We start from the raw sequence: 24,865 nt of genomic DNA, 5'->3' as shown, positions 1-24,865 counted from the left end.
CACTGCACAATGAGCTGCACCAATGCTTCTCTGGGTTTCACATTAAATCCATTGTACTGACTGGTCTGACATCTGTATGTTCCTGTCATCTCCCTCGACACATTCACTATCCTCAGTATTCCATCATAGCTCTCCATCTGCATGGATCCATCTGGCATTGCAATCTCCTTATCAGCTCTGGACCAAAGAATGATAGGTTTGGGCTTTCCGGTCACCTGGCATTGTAGTTCTATAATGTCTCCTTCCCGGGTGACTAAAGGTGATTTTTCTTGTGGAACAGTCAGATTGGGCGGAACTTGAAAGGGAAAGCGGGGGGAAAGAAGAGAAGGTTCCCTAGTTAGTATTTACAGGGAAAGTAGTTGCAAAAATGAAGAAAAGATACATTGTTGCTACTAGTATTTTTATGAGATGAACCTTTTGGTTGCATGGCTTTCCGTTGAAGTATGTTTGACCTTGCAAACTTTTTTTTATCATAGAACTGACTGCAGACCTCGTATAGAACAGTCAAGAACTAAATACAAAATTCAGAAATCTGTCACAACATTACCCGCAAAGGCTTTTCTTAATGCACATTTTAAACCTACGAACAAACAACTCTGGGAAGGAACATTTGAACAGTTCTTTCCAACAAGTGTCACGTAATCCCTTGACTAGGACCGTGGCATAACGATGATAAGAAGAGGTGGTCAATGCAATCAGTGCTCATGTACAAAATACACGATAACATTTCCACTTTTTCCTAGACAGCTTGTTCCCCCGTTTGAAAGAGTCTACCAGGGAAGGTGCGAGATCAGAAGTAAGTGCAGCTTGTAACTATATACTCGTGTCACCAGACTAGTGTTTGTGCTAGGAGCCTATTAGCATTCAGCTGAGCTTTCCGCAGTTAGCCCCATTAGAGATGGCACTTCTGCCTCTGTACTTTACGTAGCTACTTTTGATAAGTACAGAGCACTAAGAGCGTCAAAGGCTTGAAGAGAACATTTTTGCCATGTTCAATTATCGTCGCAATCTCATCACGCTATATTCGTTTTGTAACCCAGCTTTTTCTTCTCTCTTAGCCGTGGGCTTAATGCAGATCAAAATACATTTCCTGGAGTTGTGCATGATTTCTAGATGTGAACAGCCACATTGGGCGCCACACAGACTTGTTTCAGAGTAACAGCCGTGTTAGTCTGTATTCACAAAAAAAGAAAAGGAGGACTTGTGGCACCTTAGAGACTAACCAATTTATTTGAGCATAAGCTTTTTTGAGCTACAGCTCACTTCATCGGATGCGTTTACTTGCATGGATAACACCTACAAGTGATAGCTAGCTTTGAAGTAGGTCCATTTAAATACAGATACGTGCAGTGTGTGGAGGGAAAACCATGTGACTGGGTGCAGAGCCATGCGATAAGTACATTTATCATGTATCATTTGCTTGCCCACCCTCAGGAGACTATCCACCCCCTAGGACTTGTTCTAAGGCTTCAAATCTCTCAGCACCTTCGAATACCACAGTTTCCTTTTAATCAGCCTGCCAGAGAAAAGTTGCTTCTTTCCCCCTAAAACATGGACTTTTTAAAAAAAAAATACCCTACCCCCAGCCAGGATGGGCAAGATTCAGTTTGCACCAAACCAAACCTTCTGTCCATAAAAAATTGAAACATTCAAACCTGCCTTAGTGCAGGGGGCTGGACTAGGGAGCCTATCGAGGTTCCTTCCAGTCCTACATTTCTATGATTCGTTGATTCTACCTCACAGCCCTGCAGGGCCAGAAGTGGGACCTTTGTACTGGTGAGAAGGGGAGACAGAGCCCCATCATCCCCCTGGGACCAGCGCTCATTTCTAGGCCTGCAAGATCCTTCAGTATCAGACTTTAAAACGGGGACATTTTCAGGCACAGCAATGCTCTTTTAGACTATTTCACAGGCTTTAGTAGCTCCCTCCTAACTCTGCCATAACGGAGGCAAACTGGTTTTACAGAAGGATATAAAAAAATGAACCTGTACTTAAAATGCAGATCTTTCTAAAACATTGCTAGAATATATTCTTGTGAAACATGTGAGGCACAGACCTACAAAACAGGTGATGGTATTGGGCACAATGGCTTGATGGGGCATCATCTGGCAAATCCTAAATACCTCAGTCAGAGCCTCGCCAGCCATGAGTATTGCAGTCATCCCAAGCACATGGTGATAAAATCACTACACCCCCCACCCACGTTGTGTTCTTTCACTCACAGGCACACAGGGAAAGCGTGTGTATGCGAATACATGCTTATATAGCAAACAGACTGAACAACAAACTATCAGGAGCAGGCTGAAGAAGCTGACGTGAAATGAAGGTTTCTCACTCAAAAAGAACAGACATGGGAATACAATGGCTTGAGAAAAAATACATCTGACACCTTTCCCTTTATACCAAATGCCACATACTGACATGGGAGAAAGAGAGAATAATAGCATGCAACTCATTACACAGCTGTTCTCAGTCCCGATACCCGTTATAGCAATAGGGTCGGGGGAGGGGGGAAGGGAGGCCAAAATGTCGTTCCCCCAGGGAATCACCATGGCCAAGCTGCTTCCCCCCAAAAGAGGAGGAAGAAAATACTGATGGAGTTTCTGACTCAGCAGAAACAAGATAGCACTCAAAGAATAAATCTTTCTCGGATACAATATTTATCAGTACACTCAGACCACATCTCACTCTCCCCCTCCCCATAGACACTACTGCAGTAACAGCAACAATAATAAACTATTTGTCGGCAGAAGTCAGGCAAGTTAACAAAAGCAGCCCAGCACCAACAAAATCATCTCTGCCCGGAATCTCATAGACTCACTGAAATGCAGGGCTGGAAGGGAACTCAAGAGAGGTCAGGTTGTCTAGCCAGACACTGAAGCAGGACCAAGTAACTAGATGATCCCTGACAGGTGTTTGTCCAGCCTGTTCTTACAAACCTCCAATGAGGGGGATTACACAACCCCCTAATATCTAACCTAAATCTCCCTTGCTGCAGATTAAGCCAATTATTTTGTCCTACCGTCAGTAGATATGGAGAACAACTGATGACAGTATTCTGTGTGCGTGTATATAGATATAATATGTGAACCTTTTCTGTAGAACTACTGCCTAGCCAATTACACCTCATTTTGCATGTGATTTTTCCTTCCTAAGTGTAGTACTTTGCTATTGTCTTTATCAAATTTCACCTTGTTGGTTACAGACCAATTCTCCAGTGTGTCAAGGTCATTTTAATACTAATCCTGTCCTTCATATTTTAGAGAACCCTCCCAGCTTGGTGTTGTCTGAAAATCTGATAAGCATCATCTCAACTCTATTATCTAATTCATTAGTGAAAATAGTATATAGTACTGGATCCAAGACAAGACTCGCGTGGAACCACAGTAGGTACGATCCCCCAGTATGACACTGAACCGTTGATAACTAGTCTTACCCTTCTTCGTTTGTGGTCTGTTTAGTGAGTATTTGAAAGGTGGCTGAAGTATTTAATTTAAGAAGGCCAGAACAAAGTGGAAGAAAACAAAATACATGAACATTTAGCTGGGCGATGATAGCCAAGAAGGATATGCAAAAGCATACAGAAATTTAGCCAAGAGATCTTAGATTTTAAGATCAATAGGGCTGGGACCATTTTTCGTGATGGTTTTGTACAGCACCCAGCATAACGACATGCTGATCCCTGATTAGGGTCTCTAGATGATACCACAATTGTCATTAATGGGAGCAAATATGGATACAGGAGGCAAGTTACACAGGGTGCTGATGGCAAGGACAAGAAGCTAGTGTTCGATGCAGCTATCAAGAGGATGCCAATGGAAAGATTTGGAGAGGGCATGAATGGAATCAAAACAGTGTGCAAATTACTTGACCTCAGTCTTAAGTATCTAGTATGCACACACAAGAAAAGGAGTACTTGTGGCACTTTAGACACTAACAAATTTATTTGCGCATAAGCTTGTGCTCAAATAAATTGGTTAGTCTCTAAGGTGCCACAAGTCCTCCTTTTCATTTTGCAGATACAGACTAACACGGCTGCTACTCTGAAACCTGTTAGTATGCACACTTCACCGATAGCATCCAGGGACATGAGTTTCAAGCCACTACTTGATTTACAGCAGCATTTTGAATGGACAGTTGGAGGACAGAGAAGGCGAGAGACAAGGAGACTTCAGAGAACAAGGCTGTTGCGCTCAAGGTAAAATATTACCGGTCCAGGATGTGGGTTTTAGCGGTTTGGAGGGATAATAAAGGATGGCATTCTGAGATGTTGCCGAATAAATGCTCAGGAATTAGTGACAGCCCAGATATGGAGGTGGGAGAGGGTTATTACTTACACATCTCCACAGGTGTGCACGATGCTCTGCAGACATATAGGAAGACCATTTGCAACGAGTGGATAACCTAATTAGGAGAGAGAGAGGTTGTGGCTCTGGGAGAGAGGGATAAAGTTCACAAGTATTTGGCGCATAGAAACACCAAGAAGGGACCGGGCTTTGTAGAGTGGGCCAATGGCAATTGAACCAGTAAGGATGGACCAAGTCAGGCAAAGGAATGTCTGTGCATCAAGAAATAATCTCACACTGAGATTAGACTGAGTTAATCAGCCAAGATAATGGACGGAAGCCCTTCACTTGCGTCATTTAAAACTATAGTGCTCAAGGCACTAAAGGACATTGAAGGGAACTACATTGCTGTGTCAGGGAAATAAGAAGCCCCCTTATTTAGGGCTTTGCTTTCTCCAATTTCTACAAAGGTCAAAGGTGATGTTCTGGACCCTTAAAGTGCATCTCCTGCCACAGGCAGCTTTGCGACAGATGCATAGTTCATGGCAAAGACGAAAAAGCTGCTTTGGGAAGAGGGTTAACAAGAGGCCTGGCTGAAACTGGCAACAGCTATCCAAGATGGTCTGTGAAAGGCAGCCTCAGAGCTACCTCATTAAGCTTTAGTAAGGCAGCCATTAATCATCATTAGGGACCTCCTCTTTCTTAATGGACCATTACCTGGAAGGAGAGTGAAATTGTTTACCAACCCATACTGTGTGTTTGTCTTCAAACAACTGTTTGGGGAAACTAGGAAGGGGATTTAGCTGGCATCTTGAGAATGGGCAGAAGAAGAGTTGGTATCTGGACAGCTAGTGAGACTGCCAGTCCTGCCGAAAGGGATTGCTTTCAAAAGATGTAAACTTTTGAACCTTTTATTCACTTTTCCTTTCTTCTTCTCGGGAAGTAAGCTGAGAAGGTCTTATGTAGTTTAGCTTAAGAAAAGTGTAAATCTAGAGGTGTCAAGCTATTTATTTTCTTTTAATTCCATTATCTCTATTTTTACTAGTTTTTAAAAATTAGAATGGCTGCTGCCTGGGTAATTTCATGCAGCCACTCCATGGAGAAGAGAGCCCCTTATCCTCAAAGCAAAGGTGTACACAGATAAAGAGATTGTAGAACCTACACACCCATGCCAGTTTCATTCAAGGTCAGGGATGGAGTTCTCTGCTCCCATCAAGTTGTGTTGCAGTCAGGCTGTGGTGTGCAAACACAGTTGGGAAGAGCTATAAGACCAAGGAGGACATCAGATTCAGAGAAGATGTGGATCAGTGAGATCTGCTGTGATAGCAGCTCATCATCACACCTTGTGCAGTAACACAAAGGCAGGGAGACACCTCACCACACAAACCGAGTTGTAATGTGTCGTATAAGGGGCAGATGAGTCCACAAATAAAGAATAAAACTCCTGTATACATTCGATATCAAGTAATTATAAAAGAAAAACATTTTAAAGCAACCCACAATTTCTTTTTCGCTTCATGAACCTATTGCTTGCAATGATAAACCGTTCAAAGGATGATGTCTCCAAAAATCAATTTACTCCAGTAATAAATAAGTCATTTGTTTCCACCAGAACCCATTTGACATTGGTAGACTGCTTATAAATGATCACTGTTGGACAATGCTTGTGGCTTACAAATGTCTTAATTATACAACTAATTATACCAAAGAATGCTCTTTGTCATCATGGAAATAGACACTACTGTGATTTTAATAAACAATTTGAACTAAAATGAAGATAATTCTTTCATGTGTTGTCAAAGGCAGAATGAGACGACCAGCAAACAGAATGCTTCATCAATAGATCAGGGCCCCAAGTTCTAATAAGCAAATGAGGTTTAATTAGCAAATTCTTTAGTAGATAATTGATCAGCTTAAAGATCAGATCATCACAAGGAAGATTTGTGGCTTGACGTTCTACGAATACATTCTTGTAATTTTTGAGTTACTCTGCCAGTTCACAGTAATGTGTTGGTATGGAAAATATGACTCATTCTAGAGTCCCATCAAAAGGAGTGACACCAATGGATTCTGACCAGGCCAACACTGGACCCGTAGTCCCATCCACATTGTGCTCTATTCCTGGGCTTCACGGCTGCAGAACTAGGATGTTTCCTAAGAGGATATTTCTGCTTCAGCTTCTACAGCAGCGGTGAGGCAAAGCCATGCCCAGCTGCACACCAGCTGACCAAGCCTGCTGTTTTCACAGCCAGGGACTTGAGTCTGTGCACCCTCTTTTTGACCATTGCAAGATGGGCCCTTATCTTCAAGATGTCCAATGGCCCAGGTTGAGCATATTCAAAAAGTTCGCCTAAAATTCTGGAATGAACAACTTCACTCCTCTGGCAAAATGGGACTTTGTCCCAAACAAGCAAAGCTCACCTGTATAGGAGAGAGTGCTTTCTCACCAGCGGATTCATCAAGGCTGTGGAACCAACTCCCCCAGGAACTAGGGACTACCAGAAACCTCACTAAATTCTGCTCCAAGTACAAAGTGCATTTCTCCTGCCTTCTCTAATGGAAACACACAGCATCACGGGCATTTAAAAGCAAAACCCTGCCAAAGCAATACACTATGTTGCATGAACAATTCTCCTCCTAAGAGGATGAGAGAGAACAAACCACAGGTCACAGATGTTTTGGTTTGGTTTTGATTTTTCCCCAAAAAAGGTTAGTAGTGATTGGATGTCTAACATAGCGAGTGCCAGTGAAAATGAGGTAAGATCAGAGGCTAAAATAAGGAAAGAACAAGACAAATTTGTTGTGTTCAAGTCACCAGGACGTGATGAAATAAATCCTAGAATACTCAAGGAGCTGACCGAGGAGATATCTGAACGATTAGTGGTTATCTTTGAAAAGTCATGGAAGATGGGAGAGATTCCAGAGGACTGGAAAAGGGCAAGTATAGTGCCAATCCATAAGAATGGCCATACTGGGTCAGACCAAAGGTCCATCTAGCCCGATATCCTGTCTTCCGACAGTGGCCAATTCCAGGTGCCCCAGAGCGAATGAACAGAACAGGGAATCATCAAGAGATCCATCCCCTGTCGCCCATTCCCAGCTTCTGGCAAACAGAGTCTGGGGCATGAACCCTGCCCAACCTGGCTAGTAGTCATTGATGGACCTATCCTTCATGAATTTATCTAGTTCTTTTTTGAACCGTGTTATAGTCTTGGCCTTCATAACATTCTCAGGCAAGGAGTTCCACAGGTTGACTGTGTGTTGGGTGAAGAAGTACTTCCTTTTGTTTGTTTTAAATGCACTGCCTATTAATTTCATTGGGTGGCCCCCAGTTCTTGTGTTATGACTGTTATAGGCATAGTTTGACTTCTGTTTGGGGAGGCGGAGCAGTTCCAGTCAAGCCAGTGGGGACGCATGTGGGGGGCAAAATTCCATGCCTATCAAAGAGGTGCCATTTCGGGGGGGGGGCTTTATTTGTGATTCCAGGGGAATCGCTTGGTTGGTTGGTTGGTTGGTTGGTGTTTTTTTCCAGATAATAACTTAGAAATTATCTGACAGGAACACTGTATCTAATTCCTATATCAAGAAAGAAAATTAAATAAATATTAGACCCACTCAACTCTTAATACTAACATGTTCTGACACCTTGTAGCAAGTCACTTAAGGGACACTAGTTAGGTTTAAAATTGTAATGTATATTCTTACTCAGATACTCTTACTAATGTCAAAATGGACCATCATGATCATGGATCTGACCTCCTGCACATCGCAGGCCACAGAAATTCACCCACTCACTTCTGTAATAGACCCCTAACCTCTAGCTGAGTTACTGAAGTCCTCAAATCATGGTGTTAGGACTTCAAATTACAGAGAATTCACTATTTACACTAGTTTAAACCTGCAAGTGACCCATGCCCCATGCTGCAGAGGAAGGCAAAAAAATTCCAGGTCTCTGCCAACCTGACCCAGGGGAAAATTCCTTCCCAACCCCAAATATGGTGATCAGTTAGATCATAGAATCATAGAATATCAGGGTTGGAAGGGACCCCAGAAGGTCATCTAGTCCAACCCCCTGCTCGAAGCAGGACTAATTCCCAGTTAAATCATCCCAGCCAGGGCTTTGTCAAGCCTGACCTTAAAAACCTCTGAGGAAGGAGATTCTACCACCTCCCTAGGTAACGCATTCCAGTGTTTCACCACCCTCTTAGTGAAAAAGTTTTTCCTAATATCCAATCTAAACCTCCCCCACTGCAACTTGAGACCATTACTCCTCACTCTGTCATCTGCTACCATTGAGAACAGTCTAGAGCCATCCTCTTTGGAACCCCCTTTCAGGTAGTTGAAAGCAGCTATCAAATCCCCCCTCATTCTTCTCTTCTGCAGGCTAAACAAGCCCAGCTCCCTCAGACTCTCCTCATAAGTCATGTGTTCCAGTCCCCTAATCATTTTTGTTGCCCTTCGCTGGACTCTCTCCAATTAATCCACATCCTTCTTGTAGTGTGGGGCCCAAAACTGGACACAGTACTCCAGATGAGGCCTCACCAGTGTCGAATAGAGAGGAACGATCACGTCCCTCGATCTGCTCGCTATGCCCCTATTTATACATCCCAAAATGCCATTGGCCTTCTTGGCAACAAGGGCACACTGCTGACTCATATCCAGCTTCTCGTCCACTGTCACCCCTAGGTCCTTTTCCGCAGAACTGCTGCCTAGCCATTCGGTCCCTAGTCTGTAGCGGTGCATTGGATTCTTCCATCTTAAGTGCAGGACCCTGCACTTATCCTTATTGAACCTCATCAGATTTCTTTTGGCCCAATCCTCCAATTTGTCTAGGTCCTTCTGTATCCTATCCCTCCCCTCCAGCGTATCTACCACTCCTCCCAGTTTAGTATCATCCGCAAATTTGCTGAGAGTGCAATCCACACCATCCTCCAGATCATTTATGAAGATATTGAATAAAACCGGCCCCAGGACCGACCCTTGGGGCACTCCACTTGATACCGGCTGCCAACTAGACATGGAGCCATTGATCACTACCCGTTGAGCCCGACAATCTAGCCAGCTTTCTACCCACCTTATAGTGCATTCATCCAGCCCATACTTCCTTAACTTACTGACAAGAATACTGTGGGAGACCGTGTCAAAAGCTTTGCTAAAGTCAAGAAACAATACATCCACTGCTTTCCCTTCATCCACAGAACCAGTAATCTCATCATAAAAGGCGATTAGATTAGTCAGGCATGAATCCATGCTGGCTGTTCCTGATCACTTTCCTCTCATGCAAGTGCTTCAGGATTGATTCTTTGAGGACCTGCTCCATGATTTTTCCAGGGACTGAGGTGAGGCTGACTGGCCTGTAGTTCCCAGGATCCTCCTTCTTCCCTTTTTTAAAAATTGGCACTACATTAGCCTTTTTCCAGTCATCCGGGACTTCCCCGGTTCGCCACGAGTTTTCAAAGATAATGGCCAATGGCTCTGCAATCACAGCCGCCAATTCCTTCAGCACTCTCGGATGCAACTCGTCCGGCCCCATGGACTTGTGCACGTCCAGCTTTTCTAAATAGTCCCTAACCACCTCTATCTCCACAGAGGGCTGGCCATCTCTTCCCCATTTTGTGATGCTCAGCGCAGCAGTCTGGGAGCTGACCTTGTTCGTGAAGACAGAGGCAAAAAAAGCATTGAGTACATTAGCTTTTTCCACATCCTCTGTCACTAGGTTGCCTCCCTCATTCAGTAAGGGGCCCACACTTTCCTTGGCTTTCTTCTTGTTGCCAACATACCTGAAGAAACCCTTCTTGTTACTCTTGACATCTCTCACTAGCTGCAGCTCCAGGTGCGATTTGGCCCTCCTGATATCATTCCTACATGCCCGAGCAATATTTTTATACTCTTCCCTGGGCATGTGGGTAAGACACACCAGGCAGATACCTGGGAAAGAATCCTCTGTAGTAACTCAGAGTCCTCCACGTCTAGTGTCCCCATCTAGCACTGGGGATTTTTGCTACAGTCAATCGCCGATGGGCCACATGGCATTTTAGGCAGTCCTGTCATACCATCCCCTCCATAAATTTATCAAGCTCAGTCTTGAAGCCAGTTAGTTTTTTTACCCCCACTGCTCCCTGTGGAAGGTGGCTCCAGAACTTCAGTCCTCTGGTGGTTAGAAACCATTGCCTAATTTCAAGTCTAAACTTGTTGATGGCCAGTTTATACCCATTTGTTCTGGGGTTGGTCCTGCTTTGAGCAGGGGGTTGGACTAGACACCTCCTGGGGTCCCTTCCCACCCTGATGTTCTATGATTCGAGAGCGGGGATGAAATATCACGTGAGATTGTGCTGTGTGTGGCTGTGGAGCATCAGAGAGAAGATTTTTGTAAATATGTTGGTACCGTGTAGTAGGAATTCTGTAAACACTTTTGTGAGAGGTCCCAGACAATTGGAAAAAGGAAAATATAGTGCCCATATTTTAAAAAGGGAAGAAAGAGAACCCAGGGAACTACAGACCGGTCAGCCTCACTTCATTGCCACTTAACTTAAATAACTCCTCTCCCTCCCTGGTACTTATCCCTCTGATGCATTTATAGAGAGCAATCATAGCTCCCCTCAGCCTTCTTTTGGTTCAGCTAAACAAGCCAAGCTCTTTGAGTCTCCACTGATAAGGTAGATTCTCCATTTCTTGGGTCATCCTAGTAGCCTCCTCTTCACCTGTTCCAGTTTGAATTCATCTTTCTTAAATATGGGAGATCAGCATTGCACACAACATTCCAGATGAGGTCTCACCACTGCCTTGTATGATGGTAATAACACTTCTCTGTCTCTATTGGAAATATCTCGCCTGATGATCCTAGGACTGTATTAGCCTTTTTTCACTGCCGCACCACATTGACCGCTCATAGTCATCCTGTGATCAACCAATACACCCAGGTCTTTCTCCACCTCTGTCACTTCCAACTAATAAGTCCCCAGCTTATAGCAAAAATTCTTGCTGTTAGTCTCTAAATGCATGATCTTGCATTTTGTTCTATTAAGTATCATCCATTTTCTATTACTTCTATTACAAGGTCATCCAGATCTTCTTGTATATTCCAGTCCTCTTCCGTATTGGCAATACCTCCCAACTTTGTGCCATCTTCATATTTTATTAGCACACTCCCACTTTTTGTGCCAAGGTCAGTAATAAAAATGTTAAATGAGATTGGTCCCAAGACTGATCCCTGAGGAACTCCACTAGTAACCTCCCTCTAGCCTGAGAGTTCATCTTTCAGTATGACTTGTTGTAGGCTCTCCTTTAGCCAGTTCCTTATCCACCTCTCAGTTCTAATATTAATCCTCATCTTCTCCAATTTAACTAATAATTTCTCTTGTGGAACTGTATGAGGTGCCTTCCTGAAATCCAAGTAGATTAGATCTGCTGCATTTCTTTTGTCTAAAAAATCAGTTATCTTCTCAAAGAAGGATATTAGTAACTTTCTTACCACCTCTTCAATACAACAATTGAAACAATTATAGAAAATCAACAGTTGCTTTCCATCATTTAGGCTACTTACTTTTTGTAGTTCACCAAACTTGGAACAGATCATTTAACTTAAGAAAGGGCTGTTAGAATGTTTCCTAACCTTAAACACCCGTTAATCACTCTGTTTATAAACAAAATTCTGACTCCCTGCCCCAGGGGCACGAGCTGGGAACAGCACTTCTCCAGTCTCCTCTGCAGAACTCATTACACTGCACACTCAAAAAGCTTATGCTCAAATAAATTGGTTAGTCTCTAAGGTGCCACATGTACTCCTTTTCTTTTTGCAAATACAGACTAACACGGCTGTTACTCTGAAAACTGCACACTCAGGCTGCCTGCCTGAGGCTTGTAGTTTGGGGGGCCAGGGGAGTGGGGGAGGGCAACACCCCCTTGCATCCCCAAACTCCACCTATGTGCCAATCTATAAAACAGGAAATAAGGACAACCCAGGGAAATACAGACCACTCACCTTAACCTCAGTACCTGGAAAGATAATTGAGCAAATAATTAAGCAATCAATTTGCAAACACCTAGACGATAATAAGGTGATAAGTAACAGGGGCATTGCCAGCAGATCGAGGGACGTGATCTGATCGTTCTCCTCTATTCGGCATTGGTGAGGCCTCATCTGGAGTACTGTGTCCAGTTTTGGGCCCCACACTACAAGAAGGATGTGGAGAAATTGGAGAGAGTCCAACGAAGGGCAACAAAACTGATTAGGGGACTGGAACACATGACTTATGAGGAGAGGCTGAGGGAACTGGGATTGTTTAGTCTGCGGAAGAGAAGAATGAGGGGGGATTTGAAAGCTGCTTTCAACTACCTGAAAGGGGGTTCCAAAGAGAATGGAGCTAGACTGTTCTCAGTGGTAGCAGATGACAGAATGAGGAGTAATGGTCTCAAGTTGCAGTGGGGGAGGTTTAGGTTGGATATTAGGAAAAACTTTTTTCACTAGGAGGGTGGTGAAACACTGGAACGCGTTACCTAGGGAGGTGGTGGAATCTCCTTCATTTGAAGTTTTTAAGGTCAAAGCCCTGGCTGGGATGATTTAGTTGGGGATTGGCCCTGCTTTGAGCAGGGGGTTGGACTAGATGACCTCCTGAGGTCCCTTCCAACCCTGATATTCTATGATTCTAACAGTCAGCATGGATTTGTCAAGAACAAATCGTGTCAAACCAACCTAATAGATTTCTTTGACAGGGTATCAAGCCTTGTGGACAGGGAGGAAGCAGTAGACATGGTATATCTTGAACTTAGTAAGGGCTTGTCTACACTGCACTTTACAGCGCTGCACCTTTCCCGCTCAGGAGTGTGAAGAAACATTCCCCTGAGTGATGCAGGTTTCAGCACTGTAACGTGCCAGTGTAGACAGAGCACCAGCAGAGCGCCCTCCCAGCGCTTGTGCCGCGACTCTGCAGCCACTTTAAAGCACTGCTCAGGTCAGGAGTGTTTCTTAGGAGATTTGGGTCATCTGTTTAATTTGCATCAGAATCAGATTTGGAAGTCTAAACGGTTTGGGAGCACACAGATCTGGAAAGGTAATGGCTCGAGCGCATTACCACTGAACCTTTAAAACTACACTTGTCCTGCAGAAAGGGAGGGTCTTTAATTTCACAAACATCCAATGAAATTCACTCCTGATGCACAAATGGAATTCTATAGGCTCTGGAAATGTGTCATGTCCCCTGGTACTGTTATCCGTTTCTGATTGGTGGGAGGCTGCTACAGCACATCCCATGAAAGTTAGCTTCAGCAAACTTCCCTTCCTCGCAATGCAGTATGTGAGGTTTTGTGTCCTCCCCTTTCGGCAGCAGTGGGAATCCTGCCGGAGTAAGGAATGAAGGATCATACCCAGAGTCAGATAGCTGATGAACAGCAAGATGTGTAAGATAGCAATGCTCAGTTCTGGCACTTGGAAAATGTGTTTGTGCATGGACCTTATGTTCATCTCTATCTCAGCAGTTATGAATCTTGATGAATCACTAATGACCTTCAAATTCAGACTGAAACACTTTCAGCTTTCCCTAATTGGGTGATGAAGTCATACAAATAGACATGTCTTTTAAGCCGTTAAGGAAGACTGGTTCTGAATGATATTTTTTCCTCCCTCTTTCTCTTTGTCTTGCATGTTACGGGACAGTGAACCTAAGTACTGACATAATACATCACTGCCTGCAGAAATTATGAAAAGCTGACAGGTATGGTCATCTGAATGATGCTTCTGATTTATTCTATTACTATTCTATTACTCTTCCAGATGATCCTATAGCAAGTAAAGATAATGCACTGGTAACTTTCTGCTAGAGAGGGTACGCATGAGTTCACAGAATGCCATTCTCCCACATGCATCCATCAGGCCCCAACATTGCATTTGCCAGCTAACAATCTTCTCTCTCTTTCCACTTCACTCCTGTCCCAGTTAGTAAGATGAGCACTGCTAAACTGTACAGCTGGAGTGCATGCTACACTACATCGAAAGCTCAGGTGTGTGAGGCTGTTGCTCATAGGCTCTGTCTTCACTGCCTTTGTGATAAATAAACATGAAGATAGAAATTAGCACTCCAAGTATCTGAATCACTGATTGTTTTGTCTGTAAGTCTGTGGCCCAGTGCATAGAGCACTAGACTGGGACTCAGGAGACCATGGATCTATTCCCATCTCTGCCACTGACCTGCTGTGTGACCTTTGGCCAGTCACTTAATCTCTCTGGGCCTCAGTTTCCCCATCTGTAAAATGGGGATAATGATACCAACCTTCTTTGAGATCTACTGAGGAAAAGCGCTAGAGAGAGTTTAGGACCCAATCACATGGTCAAAAGATGAACCAAGGATGGACACCAATATGGACACTAGTGAGCACCACAGGGGAAGGGGAGAAAAGTCTTCATGTGAAACTTGTTCCGTTGACTGTGCATCCTGCCTTCTCTCTCTGGTCTTGGGTGACATGCCAGAGTTTTGACAACTACTGTTACCCTGTTTTACAGCTTTTCCCTCTGAGATGGGCAGCACTTGTGTAATTCCTTTGATGTTTTTTTCTTGTCCTTCATACCTTGATACTGTTCCAGGAGGCTGGCAAGTGCAACAGTGAGAACCTGTTTTCCAAATGTGATAATAGCCAGCCCTAAACATCCTGCTAGATCCTTTGAGTGTTCAACATCCTCTCTCTATCAGACAGATGTTACTAACTCCCTTCCTCAGCTGGTCTAGATGGGGGACCAGAGAACCCCCAGTGTCTATGCTAGCTTCTGGCAAAGGTGGAAAATGGTGAAAGGCAGCCCTGGCCTCTCACCTACTGGGGTCCTGCAGGGCCAACACAGCCCAAGAAAGGAGGCAGCACTGGCCATGGAGGAGGCATGGGAAGGCCAGCTAGGGGGTGTAAAAATCAATGCATCCCTGTGGGCAGCCGGAGGGTTCTGCTGGAGCACTGAGTACAACATACAGCTGCCCACCACTGGCAGAAAAGCGGAGGGAGGGCAGCCCTGGGTGCAGTGGTCCAGGCCTAGATGAATTCAGAGTTTACAGTCTGAGAGGAGGAATCTGAGGGAGTGGATCCCTGGGGCCAAAGCCCTTCTGATGTCACTCAGAATCAGACCCAACCTGGCAGTTCCCTTCCAATGCTGATGTCAAGGTTCCTCCCCCACTCTGAACTCTAGGGTACAGATGTGGGGACCTGCATGAAAAACCTCCTAAGCTTATCTTTACCAGCTTAGGTCAAAACTTCCCCAAGGTAACAAATATTACCCCCGTTATCCTTGGAATGGCCGCTACCACCACCAAACTAATACTGGTTACTGGGGAAGAGCTGTTTGGACGCGTCCTTCCCCCCAAAATACTTCCCAAAACCTTGCACCCCACTTCCTGGACAAGGTTTGGTAAAAAGCCTCACCAATTTGCCTAGGTGACTACAGACCCAGACCCTTGGATCTTAAGAACAATGAACAATCCTCCCAACACTTGCACCCCCCCTTTCCTGGGAAATGTTGGATAAAAAGCCTCACCAATTTGCATAGGTGACCACAAACCCAAACCCTTGGATCTGAGAACAATGAAAAAGCATTCAGTGTTTTACAAGAAGACTTTTAATAAAAAATAGAAGTAAATAGAAATAAAGAAATCCCCCCTGTAAAATCAGGATGGTATATATCTTACAGGGTAATTAGATTCAAAAACATAGAGAACCCCTCTAGGCAAAACCTTAAGTTACAAAAAAGATACACAGACAGAAATAGTTATTCTATTCAGCACAATTCTTGTCTCAGCCATTTAAAGAAATCATAATCTAACACATACCTAGCTAGATTACTTACTAAAAGTTCTAAGACTCCATTCCTGTTCTGTCCCCGGCCAAGACGACTACAGACAGCCCTTTGTTCCTCTCCCTCCTCCCAGCTTTTGAAAGTATCTTGTCTCCTCATTGGTCATTTTGGTCAGGTGCCAGCGAGGTTACCTTTAGCTTCTTAACCCTTTACAGGTGAGAGGAGCTTTCCCCTGGCCAGGAGGGATTTCAAAGGGGTTTACCCTTCCCTTTATATTTATGACACGCCCCCCAAATCTCAGCTAGGGTGAAACACTGGCTGGGATTTCTTCCTGGAGCTCTAGGAAAAACAGAGTTAATAAGACACATGCATCTCTAAATATACTACCAAGTACATAAAGACTAACAATATTTTCCACATCTCAAGGACGATTTTAACCAGTTGATTCTGGGAAACTTTCACGGGAGAGTGCATCAGCCACTTTGTTAGAAGCTCCTGAGATGTGTTGGATGTCGAAATCAAAATCTTGGAGAGCTAAACTCCACCGAAGAAGTTTTTTGTTAGTTTCTTTGACGGTGTGAAGCCACTTTAGTGCAGCATGGTCGGTTTGCAGGTGGAAACGCCGTCCCCAAACATATGGGCGTAGCTTTTCCAGAGCGTAGACAATGGCATAACATTCTTTTTCAGTGACTGACCAGTTGCTTTCCCTCTCAGACAGTTTTTTGCTGAGAAACACTACAGGGTGGAATTCTTGATCAGGTCCTTTCTGCATTAAAACTGCTCCCACACCACGCTCGGATGCATCTGTGGTTACTAGGAACGGTTTATCAAAGTCTGGGGCCCTTAGTACAGGGTCAGACATGAGTGTCGCTTTAAGCTTGTTAAAGGCCTTCTGACACTTTCCGGTCCACTGAACAGCATTTGGCTGTTTCTTTTTGGTTAGGTCTGTCAGTGGGGCAGCGATTTGGCTGTAGTGCGGTACAAATCGTCTGTAATAACCGGCCAAGCCTAAGAAGGATTGAACCTGTTTCTTTGACTTTGGGACAGGCCACTTTTGGATAGCATCCACTTTGGCCTGTAGGGGGCTGATAGTTCCTTGACCCACCTGGTGTCCAAGGTAAGTCACTCTGTTTAGGCCTATTTGACACTTCTTAGCCTTAACAGTTAGTCCTGCCTCCCTTATGCGCTCAAGGACTTTTTGTAGATGTTCCAGGTGGTCTGCCCAGGAATCCGAAAATATGGCCACATCGTCAAGGTAGGCGACTGCATATTCTCCTAATCCCGCTAGGAGACCATCTACAAGTCTTTGGAAAGTGGCGGGTGCATTTCGCAGCCCGAAAGGGAGTACATTAAATTCATACAGCCCGAGATGTGTGATGAAGGCTGACCTTTCCTTGGCAGATTCATCTAGCGGTACCTGCCAGTACCCCTTGGTTAAGTCCAAGGTAGAGATGAACTGGGCCCTTCCCAGTTTCTCTAATAGTTCATCTGTGCGTGGCATGGGATAGTTGTCTGGGCGAGTTACAGCATTTAGCTTACGGTAGTCCACGCAAAAACGTATTTCCCCATCTGGTTTGGGAACTAGAACCACTGGAGATGCCCATGCACTTTCAGAGGGGCGGATTACACCCATCTGTAACATATCCTGGATCTCCCGTTCTATAGCAGTTTTAGCTTGAGGAGACACCCGGTAAGGGTGGACCCTAATTGGGTGAGCATTACCTGTGTCAATGGAGTGGTATGCCCGTTCAGTCAGTCCTGGGGTGGCTGAGAACGTTGGCGCGTAGCTAGTGCACAGCTCCTGGATCTGCTGTCGCTGCATACGCCCAAGGGTCATGGAGAGGTTCACCTCTTCCACACCACCAGCACATTTCCCTTCATAATAGACACCTTCAGGCCACTCAGCGTCGTCTCCTCCCTGGGCTGTAAACTGACAAACCTTTAATTCTCTGGAATAAAAGGGCTTTAGAGAATTAATATGATACACCTTAGGCTTTCGGTTGGAGGTGGGGAATGCTATGAGATAATTAACAGCTCCCAGGCGCTCCTGGACCACGAATGGCCCTTCCCACGATGCTTCCATTTTATGGGCCTGGAGCGCCTTTAAGACCATGACCTGGTCTCCTACTTTGAAGGAACGCTCTCTGGCATGTTTATCATACCAGGCTTTTTGCTCTTTTTGAGCATCCTGTAAGTTTTCTCTAGCAAGGGCTAAAGAGGTTCGGAGGGTGTTTTGTAGGTTGGTTACAAAGTCCAGAATGTTAGTTCCTGGAGAAGGTGTAAATCCCTCCCATTGCTGCTTCACCAACTGCAATGGCCCCTTAACCTCACGGCCATATACAAGTTCAAATGGGGAAAACCCTAAACTGGGATGTGGTACAGCTCTGTAGGCAAAGAGCAACTGCTGCAATACTAGGTCCCAATCATTGGAGTGCTCATTTACGAATTTACGTATCATGGCCCCCAAAGTTCCATTAAACTTCTCCACCATGCCATTTGTTTGATGATGGTAAGGAGTGGCAACCAAGTGATTTACCCCATGAGCTTCCCAAAGGTTTTTCATAGTTCCTGCCAGGAAATTAGTCCCTGCATCTGTGAGGATGTCGGAGGGCCAACCTACCCTGGCAAAAATGTCTGCTAGTGCCTGGCACACACTTTTAGCCCTGGTGTTGCTTAGAGCTACTGCTTCCGGCCATCGGGTGGCAAAATCCATGAAAGTCAGTATGTACTGCTTTCCTCTGGGTGTCTTTTTCGGAAAAGGACCCAGAATATCCACAGCTACTCGCTGAAATGGAACTTCAATGATGGGGAGTGGCTGGAGAGGAGCTTTGACCTGGTCTTGGGGTTTTCCCACTCTTTGGCACACCTCACAAGACTGGACATAGGTAGAAACATCCTTGCCCATTCCCTCCCAGTGGAATGACCCCCCCAAACGGTCTTTGGTCCTGTTCACCCCAGCATGGCCACTAGGGTGATCATGGGCTAAGCTCAAGAGCTTGGCCCGGTATTTAGTTGGAACTACCAACTGTCTCTGAGGATGCCAGTCTTCCTGGTGTCCCCCAGAAAGAGTTTCCTTGTATAAAAGTCCTCTTTCTACAACAAACCTGGATCGATTAGAAGAGCTGAGAGGCGGTGGGTTGCTCCGTGCCGCCGTCCAAGCTCTCTGGAGGCTTTCATCTGCTTCCTGTTCGGTCTGGAACTGTTCCCTTGATGCTGGAGACATCAGTTCCTCATGGGATTGTGGACCTAGGCTTGGTCCCTCTGGAAGCGATATAGGGGATGGAGCTGTTTCTGTTGACTGTGAACCGCTCTCCGCTGGTGTACTATGTTGGGATTCAGGCTCCGGCTGAGCCTCTTGTGTAGGGTTATCGGCTGCTGCCAGTTCAGGTTCGGTGGGGCCCTCTGGTGTTGAGGTTGCAAGTACTGGATTCAGTGCTGACACGGGGTCTGGTGTTGGTTGTTCGGCTGGTTCCGGTTCTGGGACTGGTTCCGTCTGGGTCTCTGGGACTGGATCCACTACTGCTGTTGCAGACATTGGCCTGGGGTCCAGGTCCATCACCTCTGACTGGGTCCTGATAGAAGTTTCCGGAACAGAGCTAGGCCTCACGGCTTGTTTAGCCTGGTTGCGGGTGACCATTCCCACCCTCTTGGCCTGCTTCACATGATTGGCCAAGTCTTCCCCCAACAGCATGGGGATGGGATAATCATCATAGACTGCAAAAGTCCACATTCCTGACCAGCCCTTGTACTGGACAGGCAACTTGGCTGTAGGCAAATTGAAAGAGTTGGACTTGAAGGGTTGAATCGTCACTTGGATCTCTGGGTTGATTAAATTGGGGTCCACTAAGGAAGCATGGATAGCTGACACTTGTGCTCCGGTGTCCCTCCACGCGGTGACCTTCTTCCCACCCACACTCACAGTTTCCCTCCGCTCCAAGGGTATCTGGGAGGTATCTGGGCCTGTGGACCTCTGGTGTGATTCCGGTGCAATGAACTGTAATCTGTTGGGGTTCTTGGGGCAGTTGGCCTTTACATGCCCCAGCTCGTTACACTTAAAACATCGTCCAGCTGACGGGTCACTGGGGCGAGGAGGGTTGCTGGAGAACGGGGTGGTGGGACGATAAGGGGTCTGGAGGGTTCTTTGGGAGGTAGGTGGGGCTTTGGGCGGCCCCCGGTAATAGGGTGTGGTCTGGGGTGGTCCCTTCTGGTCTCCGCTCCAACTGCGACCAGTTTTCTTCTTCTCTGCCACCTCCACCCATCTGGCTCCAATCTCTCCTGCCTCAATTACAGTTTTGGGTTTCCCATCTAGGATGTATCTTTCTATTTCCTCAGGAACACCCTCTAAGAATTGTTCCATTTGCATTAGGAAGGGCAAATTTACTGGAGATTCAACACTTGCTCCTGATATCCAGGCATCCCAATGTTTTACAATGTGGTAGGCATGTCGGGTAAATGACACGTCTGGTTTCCACCTTAGGGCTCTGAACCTCCGACGAGACTGCTCGGGTGTTATCCCCATTCTGACTCTCGCCTTGGATTTAAACAGTTCATACTTGTTCATGTGTTCTTTAGGCATTTCAGCTGCCACCTCAGCTAAGGGTCCACTGAGCTGCGGCCTCAGCTCTACCATGTATTGGTCAGTAGAGATGTTGTACCCAAGGCAGGCCCTTTCGAAGTTTTCTAAGAAGGCCTCAGTATCATCACCTGCCTTGTAGGTGGGGAACTTTCTGGGATGGGAAGTGGTACCTGGAGAAGGATGGCTAGGGTTTGTTGGTATATTCTGCTGGGCCTTTATCCTCTCCATCTCCTCCACATGCTTCCTCTCTTTTTCCTTCTCCTCCTCCACATGCTTCCTCTCTTTTTCCCTCTCCTCCTCCACATGCTTCCTTGCCTCCATTTCCCTCTTGTGGGCAGCCTCTTGGTGTTGTTCTGCCTCCCTTTCTTGTTCCTTCTTCAGCTGCATGAGTTCTATCTGTCTTTCATGTTCCCTTTGTTTTTCCTCAGCCTGAAATTTGGCTAATTCCAGCTGTAGTCGAGCTGAGGATTTGGCCATTCTAACCTCTCTGTTTTTAACTAACCTTACACCCGAGGTTTAGAAATAAACAAACAAAACTTGGCTGTAAAATTTTGCTGTGCTGGAATAGAATACCTATTCTCTGATAGTGATGGTCAGCCTACAGAAAAAGACAATTCCCTTGTCTCTGCTCTGGGCCCAAATTAAAGCAAAAAACCTCCAACTACTTGGAAACCTGCTTACCCAGCCCAAAGAAGAAAAAAATTTCTTTTCAAACCTGTGCTCCTTGTAAAACAAAAAAAAAAAAAAAATCAAAATCCTAAAAAAAAACCCTGCCACTTTTGTCTCCAGGCAAATGGGTAGAGCACACACCCCCTATTTACTTTTAGGAAGAAAAGAGAAAAAAAAACAAACCTCTGGGTTGGAAGACTGTGAATTTCCCTGCAGGAGTTAAGTACCCTGCCTCCAGGCAAAGAAAATCTGCAATTCACAAGATAATCCCCTTTTGTCTCTGCTTGGCCACAAAGCAGAGAGAAACCAAGCTGCTTTCAGTTTCAAAGCTGCCTTCTGGACTTCCTAAAAATTCCTTTTTAAAATCTGTATTTCTAGTTCAAAAAATCTCAACTGGATCTCAAAATGATTTCAGGTTAATCCCACCACTGTGCCACCATGTCAAGGTTCCTCCCCCACTCTGAACTCTAGGGTACAGATGTGGGGACCTGCATGAAAAACCTCCTAAGCTTATCTTTACCAGCTTAGGTCAAAACTTCCCCAAGGTAACAAATATTACCCCCGTTATCCTTGGAATGGCCGCTACCACCACCAAACTAATACTGGTTACTGGGGAAGAGCTGTTTGGACGCGTCCTTCCCCCCAAAATACTTCCCAAAACCTTGCACCCCACTTCCTGGACAAGGTTTGGTAAAAAGCCTCACCAATTTGCCTAGGTGACTACAGACCCAGACCCTTGGATCTTAAGAACAATGAACAATCCTCCCAACACTTGCACCCCCCCTTTCCTGGGAAATGTTGGATAAAAAGCCTCACCAATTTGCATAGGTGACCACAAACCCAAACCCTTGGATCTGAGAACAATGAAAAAGCATTCAGTGTTTTACAAGAAGACTTTTAATAAAAAATAGAAGTAAATAGAAATAAAGAAATCCCCCCTGTAAAATCAGGATGGTATATATCTTACAGGGTAATTAGATTCAAAAACATAGAGAACCCCTCTAGGCAAAACCTTAAGTTACAAAAAAGATACACAGACAGAAATAGTTATTCTATTCAGCACAATTCTTGTCTCAGCCATTTAAAGAAATCATAATCTAACACATACCTAGCTAGATTACTTACTAAAAGTTCTAAGACTCCATTCCTGTTCTGTCCCCGGCCAAGACGACTACAGACAGCCCTTTGTTCCTCTCCCTCCTCCCAGCTTTTGAAAGTATCTTGTCTCCTCATTGGTCATTTTGGTCAGGTGCCAGCGAGGTTACCTTTAGCTTCTTAACCCTTTACAGGTGAGAGGAGCTTTCCCCTGGCCAGGAGGGATTTCAAAGGGGTTTACCCTTCCCTTTATATTTATGACAGCTGAGATCAAGGTCTGAGACAAGGGTCCCCCTTCTCCCGGTCTTCCGGATTTGCTGCAGCCTTCTGAAGGTTTGTGATGGCCAAGGATGCTTCTTGTTCCCCTTCTGAGACTTGTTGACAGCATTCTTCTGGATCCAAGGCTTAAGCATAACTATGGCAGAAACTCCCTGTCGCATTTGGCTGTGTGTGTAGTTTACAGCAGACCTTCCTTCTCCTCATCTTCCTCCCAACTGTTTCTTAGACTCCTCTAAGGGGCAGGGACATGGAATAACTACTGGTGTCAAAGTGGGAGAAAAATTCTCCCTTAATATCCTGGGCGGCTGTCCTAACAGATAAGCCTAAGGTCACTGTGGATCATTCCCCTCTATTCAACATTAGTGAGGCCTCATCTGGAGTACTGTGTCCAGTTTTGGGCCCCACACTACAAGAAGGATGTGGAAAAATTGGAAAGAATCCAGTGAAGATCACAACAGTCCCTTCTGGCCTTTAAGTCTATGGGTCTACGACAGTTAGCATAACCTGATGAAAGCTGTAGCCATGTAGCATATCAAAGACAGGAGCTATAAGGCACAAAACACTGACATGCTTTGCCTGTGTACTTTAACACAAATTTGCGATTTTAACTTATCTGGAAACATACATTCATTTGTACTGGAAAAACTGAATAGCAATCCTTTTTTTTTCAGTGATGGCAGAAAGAATATTTTCTATTACAAAATATATTTTCTAGATTATAAAAAAGTATAAAGCAGCTTTCATTTGGACCTGGTTGAAGGGCCTTTGCTGTTTTTTTTCAAACTCACGAGAGAAAGGAGACAGTCAGTTTTGCTCTATTCATATTTGATTTGACATACCGGGGGGAGAAAACCTTTTTAATTTATAAAAACCCGATCATGGGTAACAAATGCAGAAAGTAACTGACTCTACCAGAAAGCATTCCATACTAATCTAAGGATTTTTGTTGTTCTGTGGCTGCAGTAACAATGGGGGCTGCGTCAGTCACTAAAATCAGCCACTGGTAAAAAAATGCAAGAAACTGCAATATTCATGAATATGTGTTCACATGAGTTACAAGCCATCCATCTGTTCAGAGAGAAACACACGCACTCCATACGCATTGGAAGATACTCTTAGCTGAGACAATTGCCAGCAGAGAGAGATACTTTTTAGTAAGACACAGAAATGAGCATGCATTGAGTACCTAAACCACAATGGATGCCTATGGGATTTTGCCAACTGGGAGCAGCATAAGCCCCAGTATTCCCTTACATACTCATTAAAACACAGCTGCCTGCCCCACACCCAATGTCTATTACTAGATGCAAGCAGCTGCACGACCTTCCTTTGGGGAACAGAGCATCATCTGCCACCCAGCCAACCTTCTGCCTTCTGTTCATAGGAGCACCACACTCTGGAAACCATGAGTCCAAGTGATGGGGAAGCCTGCTAGGTTCGCTCCTCTTCTCTTGCACGCGCACTGAGGAAGAGCCAATATTGGACCTTTAACTTGTAAAGCCAAAGTCGAAGGGAGCAGCCTTACCTGTACTGCTGGATATGTTGACATCAATGCTGATATCGGATATACCACCGCCTTTCAGGGATGCCACGCAAGTGTACGTTCCAAAGTCAGTGAATTTCAAGTCGATGATGTCCAGGTTGGTGGTGCCAGGGGAAACATCAGGGTCAGTCTGGGTGATGACCATCCTTTCTGAGCTACGCAATGGGCGTCCATTTTTAAACCAACTGAATGTGAGCTCCTCAGAAGGAACAGCTTCCACCTGGCAGGAGATTTTCACCTCACGCCCAATCTGGATGTTGTCGTCTTTGTGATAGGGGTCAGGCGTGATCCAAAACCGGCCTTTTTTTAAGGCTAAAATATAAAAATATGCCCACAGTTAGTCTAATATGGTACAGCTCTTGCCACCCGAGACCCACAATTCTGCAAACCCTTACGCCCGTGCACATCAATGGTCCCACTGAAGTCACAGTAAACTACTCACTTGCGTAAAGTCAAACACATGGCTTAAACGTTAGCTGGATCGGGTCCTTAATTAGTGTCATAGCCACGCCATACATATGCATTGCTAAAGCTCTCACCGCTATTGTCATGCAAACAAGGAATAGACAGTAAATAAACCTGGCGGAGCTGCTGGCAATTGAAGGGTAATAAAAATAGTTCAAGATTCCTCAGTTTTGACCGTGTGTTGT

At 45.1% G+C, this 24,865-nt stretch overlaps 1 protein-coding gene across 4 annotated transcripts in view; it reads right to left on the bottom strand.

The window, feature by feature from the left end:
• MDGA2 (MAM domain containing glycosylphosphatidylinositol anchor 2) overlaps window positions 1-24,865 on the bottom strand; it is a 665,204-nt gene that overhangs the window by 214,116 nt on the left and 426,223 nt on the right. For all 4 annotated transcript variants that reach the window (XM_084631535.1, XM_084631536.1, XM_084631538.1 and 1 more), the window contains 2 exons: window positions 24,198-24,527; window positions 2-295 (listed from right to left, as the gene is read on the bottom strand). In XM_084631535.1, coding sequence (XP_084487661.1) covers window positions 2-295; window positions 24,198-24,527 — 624 coding nt within the window. The remainder of the gene's footprint in view (window position 1; window positions 296-24,197; window positions 24,528-24,865) is intronic.

This window comes from Lepidochelys olivacea (genome assembly GCF_965140295.1).
Source record: "Lepidochelys olivacea isolate rLepOli2 genome assembly, chromosome: 6".
Classification (NCBI taxonomy): domain Eukaryota; kingdom Metazoa; phylum Chordata; order Testudines; family Cheloniidae; genus Lepidochelys; species Lepidochelys olivacea.
The sequence above is the reverse complement of the archived record's forward strand: the minus strand, read 5'-3'. Positions and strand labels throughout refer to the sequence as shown.